General features: G+C 38.2%; 1 protein-coding gene across 2 annotated transcripts in view; it reads left to right on the top strand.

Moving 5' to 3' along the window:
- The window catches only part of Trpm (transient receptor potential cation channel, subfamily M), a 587,782-nt gene that overhangs the window by 127,828 nt on the left and 445,512 nt on the right, over nucleotides 1-14,442 (top strand). For both annotated transcript variants that reach the window (XM_083130635.1, XM_083130634.1), the window contains exon 3: nucleotides 3,937-4,016. In XM_083130635.1, the coding sequence (XP_082986761.1) occupies nucleotides 3,937-4,016 (80 nt within the window). The remainder of the gene's footprint in view (nucleotides 1-3,936; nucleotides 4,017-14,442) is intronic.

Raw genomic sequence — 14,442 nt, 5'->3', positions numbered from 1 at the left:
AAAACCTTGATATATGTTTAAGTCTAAAAAGATAATGAAATATTCGATAACAGCATTACAATAAATTAATTTCCTTGAACTATTCCTCACAACATATACAAAAACGATATAATTTTGATAAATAAAGTATTGACTGAAATTCTTAACCAATGCTTGAAATAGACAGGAAAAGGGGGTAACCCCCGAAGTAGCCCATCCTCCACCCGCATACATTCAGGGGTATGCACTTAGTGCCCTGGTGTCTTTAAAATAAACCAGGGCGTCATATCCGCGGAATTTTACGGTTTCCTAGTTTTCTCTTTTTTTCAAATTCATAATTCAGTACAATAAAATACAACACAATGATACCACAAAACAATATAATATACTGGATCGGATATTCGGGTAACCAGAACAATATACTGACTATTGTTAGTAGTTGAGTTGATAGTGGATAAGAAAAGTACGAAATGAGATTATATCAAATGTTGAATAGTGATCTAGGAGAAAAAGAAGATCAAAATCGAGTTAGCTAATGCAAGAAGTAAGGAAGTATATCTACTGGAAGCCAGCAAGAAAGATAAAAAAAAGAAAGAAAATAATAAAATAATAAGTAAATTAAAAATAATAATAATAAATGATGATAATCTAACTGGGAATAATCATCAGTTGGATTGTAGATGGTTATTATTGGTTATTGTTGATTATTAGATGTTCCTGGAATCTTCAGGATAGAAGTCCTGGGGAGCTTCAGGAAGTTTGGTGAAGTGTTAATTCAGTTGTGGAACAAGTGGTAAAAAATTATAATTTAGTCAAATTAGATATGTTAGTTGTATGTTATCACATGAGATGTTGGTTATTGAAATTAGCGAAAAGTTAAATGGTAGGGTACGTATATTACTAAGTTGGTAAAAGTAATGAATGCTTAGTGTTTAAGATACACAATTGATTATCAGTTGAATTCTGTCCAATTATTCCCTGTAACATTCCACCACTCGTCTTCCTTAGCAGCCTCTTGTCTTCAGGTTGAAGGCACGTATTGTCTTTCTCTGGAGTGTCCTTCAGGGTCGATTTCCTGCTCTTGATTTGGTGTACGTAGCGGACTCTAAGGTACTGGGTTGCGTAGTCCTTCAGATCTCCTGGGTCCCTGTTGCTGCCGAGGGAGGGGTGGTGGGGTAGGTGGGGGAGATATGGGGTTTCGGGATAGGAATTTGGTAAGTTTTTCTTTAGACACTAGGTCCACTAATGTATTGAGAAGGTTGAAGGTTTCTGATCTTATAATTTGGTAAGGGTTTTTTGTGGTAAGGCCTGTCTTAACTGGTTAATTTGTGGATTATTGAAGAGGCATTCGTGTATTTTGTGTTCCGGGGTGTCTACCACGTCTACACAGTCATCAAAATACTCCGTTCTCTTCAAGTTAAATCTGTAAAGGTATTGGTCATAAGGTCAGTGACCTGTTAAGAAATTAATCAATTCTTTTGTAGGTGCAAAGTGATCCATGGAGAGCCTTTCCTGGACATCTGGTAGTAGATTAAACAGTCTCCTGCCCCGATCAGCGTGGGACCATTCCTTCTGCCATTCCCGTATGATTTGAATTTTAATATTAAGAGTTGTTGGGGTGAATGCTCCAATCATATCGATTATTTTATATTTGATTCTTTCTTGAAAAAGTAATTAAATGCTCTCATCTTGACGACCTTATCTATCGGCCACAAACCAGTAATAACTAGAAGTGCCAGTGTCTATGTCGTGACGGAAGGCTCCAGTCATCCATAGAATCGCCTTCCTTTGAGGAGATGGAAGTTTGTTGATCCTTATTACTTTATTTAGTTATGATGTCCATATTGGAGCTCCATACGCGACGATAGAGTTAACCAATGCTTGTAACATTCAAATCTCAAATTCATTAAAAATGTTATGGTCTCTCAAGCTTGCTAATGATACGAGAGAGTGTTGGCAAGCTTAAACTTTCGCCAGAAGCTGATGCTCCATACTTTTGCACATTTTTTTCAATAATTTAGTTTCTTTACCTCATACAATAGTGTAATGATAATGATAATTTTGTTATGTAACTAGAGTCCTTGACGGTAAACACATAGTATGTATGTTATTCTCATGATGTGAATGCAATCAGGAACTACAAAGTGAGGTAACAACCAAGAACTTCATTTCTGTCGCTGCTCCATTGATTGATTAATTCCGTTTTTTCACTTAGCATTTCTACCACTTATGGCTAATCGCGAAGATGAGAATGTATGATGATATGATGAAATTGACGAAGGGACACTCACAAAGAACATTCATGCCCAGGCCGGGATTTAAACCTGGACGTTGTAGCGTGCTGGGCTATCCACTTCGCCACTCAGGCCGGCTGTCGTTGCCTCATAACGTATTATTTTTCAAGATTCATATAAATTCGTTGATGAATATTTCTCAAATATTACACTAGTATTACAAGAATTACATTTCTTAAATCTTGGCTTTACGACTAACCTGATTGACGGCTATAACATAGCCGTTAATTTCATAAAATTGAAAAAAAATATGTTAGCATTTTGGATAATCATGCAAACAAAATTATCACGAAAAACTCTTTGCTTTAGTACAAGTTCGGTTTCATATAATAATCTGTGAATACTTTATTAAAATTAAGAAGAAAGAGACGAAAACACTCAACGTTGAGTTTTGCGACTGAAACAAAACACAGTACTTAGTAATCGAATGGCGATGGTCTTGCAATTTCCGTGTTCAGAATTCACTCACTTGTTTTCGAGATATTTCCTCCTCAACCGCAATAAGAGAATTAAACACAACGTATCGAATTTTGCAACAGACGCGGAAGCAAAAGACTGCGGGTCATGACTGAGGCAGTTCTGTGTGTCAAGGCCTTCAGGTGTTTGCTGTTCGATCTTTCCAGCTTTTAATGAAAACGACAGATTCCCTCACTTGCGTGGAAGATACATATCAGCTAAACGATTCTGTAAGTTCAATCTAAAATAACGTGGGCCTCTGGATACCTATTTCTATCAGTATATTATGAACATTGGCGCTTTTCTTCATAGTATATAGGACTGGTGAGGACCTTGTGAAATGCACATGTGGACATTGCCCAAAGTGGAAATTCATAGGTGAGGTATGGTTAATCGATTTTGGGGATAATATGGTTACACGGAGACAATAAAACAGTAGGGAGATTCTTACCCTTATAATCTTTGATGCACATTTCCTTAAATGAGATATGATATCCCCTCACCCCCACCACTTGGAGCACTACACATGCTTTTAGTTTACATGGTAATGTATTCACCTTACTTATACGTATATAAATTTTTAACGTATTTTACTTTAAGTCTTTCATAGTTTTATTTTGCTTCAAAACTATTTGTCTATTTTCTAACACCTATCAAAACTTGAAAACTGTTCATACGGTTCTGGAATTTGTACAAGCTACGGGGTTTGCTTACTAGGAAATAAGGAAAGAAACCATATATAGATATATTCTGTTGTTGTCTTTCAGTGTGGAGTTAAATATGTAGTATGCCGGTTAATGTCTCTAGCTTACGTACAGTTTTCGATTCAAATGTGTTCTTTCTTCAATGTGCGGTTCTGTTGTCTTGTTTTCCCAATAATAACCTGCAAATCCATGTCACATTCACGAACTTATAAACCCTTCAATTGTCTTATACGATGTACGAGTATATTAGTAATTATTAGAGTATGAATGGACGATGTAGCCGAAGCTTAGATCCTAGTATTACCTATCAGGCACACATCTGTAGTTCGTTTTTACATATTATTTGCGATTCAAACCACTTAGACATTTTGACTTTTAACATTGTCCTTTTTCCAATTTATCTTCGTGCTACATTGTGGTCACCATTCCTGCAGAAAAAATATGTTCAATGCAAAGTCTTTGGCGACGATATCCTTTTAACTTTGTATATCTTCTCATTGCAGGTTGCGCGTAGTTGGATTGAAGCAAACTTCCAGAAGCGAGAATGCATCAAGTTCGTACCAAACCCCAAAGATCCACACAGGTAAGTTGAAAGCTCTGTCATAATTTCATCGGAAATTTCGCATTGAATATCGGTTTCTAGAATGTAACTACGGAAAGCTGAAACTAGTATTTGATCAGGTTGGGCAAAGTCAACAATGTATACATATTGTACGACATTGCATATATAACTTGGTCAACTTGGTTTCGTACATGAATTATGATGAAAAAGCTACACTATCTGGATATTACGTGGTGTGCTATGTATACAAGGGATTCACGGCAACCGTCGACTCTCATTGTTTTCTAACAAATACTACAGTAATTTTCGGCCTAAAACTTTTATAGAATTCTAGAATGCAAAATATCTATGTTTTAGTAAGTAAAGTTTGTAATGAACTTCCAACAAATTGTGGAAAGTAGAGATAATACGTGATCAAATTTTAGAGATAACTCTCAATTATGCTTCAATACTGACACCCCTGTCAACAAGGATACCACTGTCATAGACTTAACATTTGTACTTGTATCTGAACGTTTCATTTAATTAACATTGCTTACAACACCCATCCTATACTTCAAAAGATGGCATGATATAATGCGGTGCATATCGTGTTCATAAAGGCATTAAAATATTGACATGTCCTTCCCGGACGTATGAACAGACTGTTGAAGTACATCATCCCGCCTGATAGATATGAATCTTGTTGCTGGAAGTTGATGGAAGTGCATGTGATAATTTTTGTGCTGCTGTTACTGTGACTTTTAGTGCGTTTCGTTATAATGTACAATTTTGTTCTTAATTGCATAATCAAGATAAATAGATTCTGAATCTATATGTTAAAACGTAAGTCTAGAGTTTTGTTCTTTTACTGCAAATCTTAATATTTTCCCGTGCCCTGGGAGGTATCATGTGTATACCAATATACAGTCTCATGTTGCTCATTCTCAATTTGTATTGAGATAAATATATTCGTATTGCTATTAATATCCTATGGTTGAACCTGGCACGACCGTGTCAATATATTGATTAGATTCAAGCCAGAGAATTCTCTGGAAAACTCTGTAGGTTCATAATCCATTTGTCTATGAAAAAACATAAAGTGCTCCCCTGTGCTTTACACCACGCCATGAAGGCGTAAAGGGAGTGTGGAGTTAGGATCGCTTTGCGTATACCAAATGAATTATTTACGAAGCTTAAGTTTCCTTACTGCTTCTGCGATGTTTATTATTCTTGCACAAGGTTTATTGGACCACAAGAAGAGAGCAAGGGAAAAAAATTAAATGCTCTCTCGATAAAGTAAACGGGACGAAGCAGTTGGAATGGAATGTGAAGATGTAAGGATCTTTGATGGAAGCCAAGACTTTCAAAGGTATCATTTTATACTCTGGCTTCAAATTAAGGAGCTCAAAATAATCACAGTTGCAATAGGAATGCATAGCTCTATTTAGTCGCATCAATTAATTTCGGTTCACTGCTCCACAAGAGCTTGACAGGATGTCCTTTTCCATAAGAGAAATTGCATTCCATTCTAATATTTCTGTGTTGTCGTTTTTGCTCCTTTTGAGAATATTCTCCACCTAGTTCTCTCTTCGTTTTTGTTTACGCTTTTCTTGTTTTCATTTTAAAAGACGAAGCAGCACTCATCAAAAGTTCCGAAGATGCGACTGGAGGAACTGGTATTGTGAGACTGGCGTTCTCTGGAATTGATCTTTCCATTCAAAACGCATTCCCTCCAGACGACATTCGGAGATCAATGCGAAGATGCGGAATTCCGTCCTCAAAAATTGAGCGGCTTCGTCCTCTTCCTCTGTAAGGTCAACCCCTTCCACCTTTCATAGCCCAAAGAACTTGCGTGTGGAAGCGAGGAGGAGTGAGAGATCCCTGCTCCTTACCTTTCGTTGCCTCGGCGCGTGCGCGGTGGAACCATGCTTTGATACCTGATCCCCCCTGTGCCCGCTCACGAACAAAGGACCTCTTGGTGATTGTCTCCGAGTACCGCAGAGAAATAGGGACAAAAAGTGAATGTTCCTGTGGTGCCTCGAATTTTGCTGCAGAAGATTCAGGAAATTGCATATTATGTCCCTCGGGGATGCGTCTCTGGCCGCTCCGGAACAATTTCAGATGCCTCTTCCTTTGGGATGCTGCAAATTTAAATGCGGGCCCGGTTGGCAAACACACTCGCTCACATATCAAATTACAGATATTAATGCAAAAATTTTGTCAGAATGAGCCAACCGCGTTGAAGGTATCGAATTCGATTTCGCTTGCCGAAGTTTTGGTAAAGCTTTTCTTCAGAAAATTTTATCTGGATAAAAGCTAATGAGGATCAGACCTAAAGTTGGACACGAAAGGAAGAATATCCCCATCAGGAATCGTGTCCCGTTATTGAATATGAGGACTATGCTACTTTCTTGCTATTAGTTTAACGAGGCAGAAAAGCAACGTAATATAACCAAAATTAGAAAGGAAACCTCTCGAGAATTCTCTTGATATTAAAGTAAAACACTTACCTACAATTGTAGGCAAGCAAATGGTTTGAAAACTACATGTACGAATAAGAAAAGGGATTCTTTTCACTTTGAAATATTTAATGGAATATCGTATGCAACCACTCCGCTGTATTTGCTATGTGGCTAATTTTGCATGCGTATACACTAGGGACTTCCTAGCTTCTATAGCTTAGAAGATTTATAGTGGGCCTATCTAATTATCTGCACTTTTTGACACTAGGTGCAGTGCAGGCATATCCCGTTGTCAGATTGGTGCAAGGGTTGGTTTGGTTTGATTTGGTGTTTTAAGTCCACCTTATGCACAGTAAGGTTAATCGGGAATGGTCCTACAGTTTAAAGTGGGATCCGAACCACTATGTGCCTCCACCGGGTATCGAACCCGGGGCCCCTTGATTACAAGGCAACGACGCTACCGCTCCGCCATCGGGGAGGCCCAATTGGTGCAAGGAAATGACGTTCAACTAAGCAGATGAATAGCGGTGTTCAAGTTCAGAAGATTCGACAAATGCCTGTTGCTGCTTTAAACGTTTATTTGATTAGTTAGCACGCGCCACTTGAACAAATACCACACGCTACACCACTCCAGAACGTAGTGCAAACGGTGCAGACACCAAATACACTATCTGACACCAATTCAACGAAGTAGACTAGTCGGTGTTGCACCGTATAATCAACTAGACGAGTGAGCGCAGAGAGAAAAAAGTGCAGCAAACCTAGACGGGGCTAGTACCGCTCCCGCCACTCGGTTGTCTGCTGGAAGACCTTGGCAGCCGCCACGTGAGAACTTCCACCCACTAAGAGGAGCTCTTGAGACAGCTTCATAGCGAAAGGAGGGGCAGGCAACACAGATAGGATGAATTTAGATGGCGAGATGAAAGGAATTTTCCCTCTAACGGCTTGAATAGCTCAATGATATTATTTGTTTGCCCTTTAAAAGATCTCGAGCAACAGAACGGTCCTAAGCCATGTTTGCACATAACGGGCCGTGGACGACAAAATATCTCTGGACGGGAGCGATTTTAGGATAAACCTTCTGACCTATATGTTAATGCTGTCAGATTCCCTGTGCAGTGAATGTTCTGCTGTTACAACCCGACAGGTACCCCTCTAGAGAGTTACTTTTATAGTTATGAGGATTCACCTATAAGAACGCCGATTTATCTAGTATATATGTTCAGGACGCTCCTCTATTACGGTCGCTTTCCAAATTTCAACATTATGGAGATCAGTATGAAAACATGGAAATTATATTTTAGCAGAACAAATAACACTGCCAATATTAAATAAAATTATGAGTTTAAAGGATTAATAAAATTCAAAGGATAATATTGATATAATAATAACCCATAGTTCTACAGCCCGATGAGGGCCTTGGCTTACCTACCGACTGCTGGTCTCCCTCCCACACTGTTCCTCCGTCACCTGTTGTAGCGTGGAGATCTTAGACCAGTATTGGAGTGTCGGGGGATCAGCCCGACGAGCCCCCAGCCATTGCAGGTCTTCTCGATCGGGTTACGCTCACTCACTCGGAGCTTCCCAATTTCCTCACGATGGTGGGTTGCCACCGGCCCTATACGTAGGCCGAATAAATTCCGACCAGAGCCGAATTCGAACTTACGCCATCCCGCAGCGAACGATCTCAAGACGAGTGAACGCCTTAACCCACTCGACTACGGAGGAGGACGGATAATATTGATATATTACTTATAAATTATGAATAGTCAGAATGACTGAGCTAAATTCTTCCTTAGTTACCTCAAACAGCTGAAAGTCAAATGGCAATAAAATCAACAAACTTTCGCTATAAAAGCGAAAAAAATTATACATATATCGAGACATGCTGGGTTTTTACTCGTGTGGTCTCCACCCAAACTAACCCGACAACTGGGTTTTTACTCGTTGGTTGAAAACATCGCTGTTTGAGGATCTCTTCGGAAACCTGGAAGGGGAACGAGGTTTTCACCTAAACCCAACCAGGACCTTTCGACTGATAATCACCAGCCGAGTCTGTACTAAGGCGACCTGTGGTTTCACTCGGGTACCTTTTTCTCACCGCTAACAAGCATTTTGGTCTTTTCGCAGGCAGCAGCAACTTCAAGATATCCTACGCAACACTACAGCTTGGAATAGCGGTATCACATAAAGCTGGTGATATCAAAACAAAGATTTGTGATCGTGAAAGCAGCAACAATTTCGAGTATCTATTAATCAATAAATAGAACAAGCCGTTCAAGTATTAAGGACGGAAGATTCCTACCTGTATCGCTGGCAACGGTCTATGTGTTACCTTAGCCAAGAACAGTGTCCGATTAAAGAAGGTAACGATACCTGTGCTGTCCAATGGAGCCGAACGCGTGTACGTGGCAAACCTGGGGTGCGCTGTTTATCATTTATCGTACCAACAATAAATTATTATCTGGCCACATTAGTGCATGATATTCAGCGAACAACTTCTCCCACAATTCATTGCACGAAATCACGCTCCACCGCAATATTTTGGGCGAACAGATCAGATCCTGCGCTGAAAACATGCCGGGTAAGCATTGTGCAAGTGGTCTTTCTGAAGTGATTCAAGGTATGATTATCATGTTCATATGAGGAAATTTTACGTATAAAGTATAGCAAATTTCTCGCTGTAAGAAAGCTTCTAAAATGATTTCCTTAACACGTGCGAATCTGTTTGCCCGACTTCATGCTGCTTCATCCCAAAGTGCACTGCGTGATGATGTCAAGTTGAATATCATCCATTGATGAAACTAGACAGCCTTCCGTGAAATGTTCTCAATATGAAGATTATTTTTCGGGACTCGGATCAAAACACTTTGCTTGACTAAACCACAGGACGTTTTCGAAGGTAGATTGAGCTCTTTGCAGAGAATCCTGGGTCTGGTTTCGTTTCCGATTTCAGCACATATCGTTCACATGGGTTTACAGAGCCCCCATCCCTTTTCCTAATGAAGCATAGAATAGCATAAACACACAAGGAATAGGCGCCTCCTGTCAATATATTCACTTGTTGAAACGCAGCGATGCGATCCTCGGGACATGACAAAGGGTAGATGAAATATTAATGGGTCTTTGTTCTGCGGGAGAGTTTCAGTACTCTGTAATATGCGACAGTGTCAAATGCACTGCTCTAGTAAGAAATAATGGACAGCAATTTTAATGTAATTGTATAAATATATTGTGTAAACTCGTGCTCAGATAGCCGGCCCCCGTTGCGCAGTGGTTAGCACATCGCGCTACGACGCTAGGACTCGTGGGTTCGAATCCCGGCATGGGAACCGCACGAAATACTTACGAAATCCAAAGGAAATAAGCAAAATAATAGTTTACTCTTATATAATAAAGGTTAGATTGTGATATTACGACTTTGCGTTGAAAGCGCCCACGAAAATTTATGTGTACCACCACTACTACTAGCAATGTAGGTATAAAATAATGTTTGGGGACTTTACATTTATTCATCAGCTAGGCCTAACAGCCTTTCTGGTATTCAATAAAAGCCATTTCAAAAGATGACAAATTTGATTTATGCACATAAGACTAGAACTAAGGCGAAAACTATGTAATGAATACATGGTGTTATATATTCTTACATCATATTTTTACATGCTCAAGTCATAACAATAGCAATTATTATTGCTTGACCTATTTTAATATTATATTTTTAATGTATGAATTAACATTATTAACTTATCAATTTAAGCTTTATTATTTATTATTACATGTGAGACACTTGGCTTTTACCTCTCCCAAAATGTTTTATACGTATGAACTATCTATACAGAGTCTAGTAATTGCAAAATAATTCTTTAGATCAGTGGTTCCCAAACCTTTATGTTTCACGGTGTCCTTAGTGTTTCAAGATTTTCCCGCGGCGTTCAAGTCAGAATGTAGACCTATCAAACACTTGCAACGCTCAGTTAATGTGGTTAGGTTCCTTGCCTTAAGTTAAAAACTAAACACATATTTCAAATACAGAAACATTTTGTATGTAAAAAGTACTTAAAGCATGTGTAGACTCAGTGGCGTACGCAAGGGGGGGTTACCGGGTTTAAACCCCCCCCTTGAGCTTTTGAAATATTCTGGAAAATGCTGTAGAAAAAATTAAAAATGGCTAATTTATCACAGTCAAAGATCTGCGACAGTAATAATAATAATAATAATAATAATAATAATAATAATAATAATAATAATAATTTAAATTATTATTCCCATGTAGCATGAAGAAAAACACAATCTAAGCGGCCGCAAAGTTCAATTTTGCAATTTTTTTTGCAAAAAGTCGCGCAGTGACTCTCGCGAGAATTGTGAAAATTCCTTGCTTCGTCCTTATTGCAAACGTTCTTCCCGGTACTGATTTCACATCCCCTTGTGAACTCTCAAGTGATGCTGAGTCTACATCCAAATCATTAAATAATGTTGAAGAAGTCCTTTGTGAATCACCTAGAAGTGATAAATGTGTTGGAATGTCTATAAATTTACTTTTCAACGAAAACATAGACTCAGTGGAATTTAGCAACATGTATTCTCGCGCTTCATCATCATCCTGGGTGAGTTCCATAGGTAAAGGTAATGTAAATTCCCCCGTGCATATAGCACCGTGCCATGAAGGCACACATAGTGGTGTGGTGGGCCCCAAAGATTCTCGATCTCGAACTATTTTGCAGGTGATGTGATCAGCACCATGCTCCGGCAGCCTTCATCCCCCAAGGTTGCTCTCAGGTACCCATTGCTATGAGGCTGGGTGCGGAGACAAGGCTGGATAAATTCCAACCAATTCCGGGAATCGAACCCGAATATCCCACGAAGTTGTCAGACTAGACCAGCGCGGCTCCTTGAATGAGTTTCATTATTCGATTATTTCAATAAATTTAATATATTTGCTTGTTTTTATGGATTTTCTTCACACTTAAAATGTCTCACTTATCATATACAAATAACCGTTGACTAGACAATTATTTTGAAACAAAAGAAATGTAATTTTGTTCTATTTCTTTCATAAATAGCAGCTGAATTAGTAGTAATTATTAGTAGTAATTAAACTAATTAATTAATTATAAGAATTATTAATTTATTATTATTATTAATTAATTAAAGTATAATAAAACAATGGTAATGTGAATTTGTAGAAAGTTTTCGAAATAACACCCCCCTTGATGAAATCCTGCGTACGCTACTGTGTAGACTAACAAGTACCGTGAATTGTCATTTCAGTGAAAATATTGGAACATTTCGCGGCGCACACTTTGTGAACAACTGCTTTAGATCTTGGATATAACATATTGCCGTATAGAATTCAAGTTTAGATTTTTGCTAATGTAATCGTTATAAGTCATATTGGATAAGCATATTAATATTGATGAAATGTTTGAATTGCATTTATGAAACTTTCAAAATGGCATTATGATCTTTAAACCTTCATTTGACGTAGGCTTATTCAAAAGTAACTGGAGAGGTGCGAATTTTATAAAGAGGCATTGTGTATTATATAGGTCCACATATCTTCTTGAACAACGTAAAGTAGAGGGAGCTGTCAAATATACACCAAAACTGGAAGCTCCGCAGAGAATCGATACCCGGAAATCCGGAAGAAAGAGGTGAAAAGACCAACTTCCTGCTTTCGTTTAAATATTTGTTGAATCCGTTTATCTGTCTGCTGCTTCTAGCGTCAGCTTATGAGAAAACTTTATCTCATTCTGGAATGATGGAAATTTCAGTCCAAGTCTGTCTCTGAATTTCCCAGGGTACCTCAGACCTCCCGAGTCATATCTTGAGAAAATGGATGCAATTTTGGTTGCATACAGAACAGGAAGAAGTTCGTGGGGATACGATACGAAACGTTTGCCTGGAAAAGAGCAATTTCTGTATTTAATCTTTGATTTGAGACCAATGTTCTATTTATATATTTAAAACAGTATTTTTAGTGCGATAAACGGAAAATTTGAAATTACAACTCTTTTACCTATATCCTACATAATATATAAATAAATTTATCCTCAAATGTCACAAACTAAAAGAAGAAACTGAAAAAAAATTAACATAATACTAAATACAGAACTTGGTCATTTCGTAGCGTTATCTTCAGTTTTCTACTTATCAAAGGCACTAATGGCGATTAGGTGCCAAAACAAAGGGGGATGGGTTAGACAAGACTTAGCATTAAGAGGCCATAGTGCGGGAGCAATAAGGAGGGGGGAGGGGTTGCAACTGCCCTCCACGCCGCCACTGATCGAAGGTAATCACGAAGAAGCGAGAGAAGGATGATTATAGAATATTACTCAAATACCAAATCCAATGAAACACTCACACCATAACCAAATCGAACTGTAACATTTCGTGAATGAGATCCAGTACCATGAACTGGAAGTGCTAGGCTAAATTAATTAATGTAAAGTCGTATTATGTCGTTTCTATCAATTCTCTCTCTCTCTCTAATCTCGTGATACTTCTAGGACTTCCAGAGCTTAAAACATTGGTTATTCCTTATTGTATAATTATTTTCCAGCACAATATTTTTTATAGTTTCTGTTTTATGATCTTCGTATTTTACACGTCTCCTCGTTACTAGAACACATTAATTGATCGACTCAGCATATCTGCAGTCAGGAGGAGCCAGTTTTGTACTAGGAATGGAATGGGTGTCACTTTCGGAGTTTTTATAAATTTCATGTAATCATCATTCATTCTAATTGTTACGATTAATATAAAGTGGCGTAAAACAAGATATACAAATACAGTAAAATCGATATTTATATGTTCCGACTTCCGAAGTAATTGTTAAGAAGCAAAATAGGTTATTTTAGGCACTATAGAACTTAGTCATTTGTTTTGTTTTTAATGAAACGCTGACATAACAGGAAAAAACAGGTTAAAAGCCTAAATGTGAGGTCTAGTAATGACAAAACTATTTTCTTACCTGCTTTCCCCGTTGGCATTCTCCCCGCTGCCTTTGCCCCTATGTTAAACTCACACAGAAGAACATGTTGGAATTTTTTTCCCCCACTGAACACTTATTGTTCTTAAGCCCATAAGTAACCCAGTCTTTTTTTCAAATCTGTAAAATTCAATGCGTATTCACAAGCACAACAATACCACTCCAATTGATGAACATTAAACGATAAACTAACGCCTAACACCGCAGTGTTGCCATACCAAACACAAATGCTAGGAACTTATGCATCAACATAATATGTCACATACTCGCTTTCAGTGGTTTGTATCTCGAATTATCCAGAAATATGTATTATGTACGAACGCCATTTCAAAAGTGGTGCAGCCAGGCCCCGTGGCGTAGTGGTTAGCACATCGCGCTACGACGCCAAGTGTCCCGGGTTAGACATCAATTTCTTCATATCATCACTCATCCCCATCTTCGCAAATTAGCGAAAAGTGGAAGAAAAATTGAAGTAAAATATACCAAGTCAATCAATCAATCAATCAAAAAGTGATGCAGGCTGATGACGAAATATCTTAGATTTTTGCGTTAGCTAATAATCTTTTAATCTACAATGCTTGTTGGCTAAGTTGCCATGTTCCGATAAGCTTTGGCTTGGAAATGGAAGAAGAAAATCGGTGAAGTTAGATCTTGACTAGCGATCAGTGATCCTATATTAAAATTGACACTTAGGAAAATAATCAGCACCGAAATACATAATGTTTTTATAACACCATTAAGCCTTGTTTCCATGATATTGAAAAAGTAAATATGCTGACCAAATCAGAAATTTATTTTATTACAAAACATAAACTAAACGTAACGTAATGTTTTTGGTTGAAGTTTGGGGGATAGTGGAGTGCCATAATTTTGAAATGAGAGATTTTATAACAGAACTGAAATCGCAGGTCCCTCTCTGCGAATATGAACATATTTCCTCCGAAGAAATGAGACCACCAATGATGTGTGTGTGTGTGGGGGGGGGGGGTGTCAATGTCAAGAATGAAGTGCCTAA

Source organism: Lepisma saccharinum, chromosome 11 (genome assembly GCF_977018435.1).
Source record: "Lepisma saccharinum chromosome 11, izLepSacc3.1, whole genome shotgun sequence".
Lineage (NCBI taxonomy): Eukaryota > Metazoa > Arthropoda > Insecta > Zygentoma > Lepismatidae > Lepisma > Lepisma saccharinum.
Note: the sequence above shows the minus strand (reverse complement) of the source record. Positions and strands in the feature narration are given on the sequence as shown.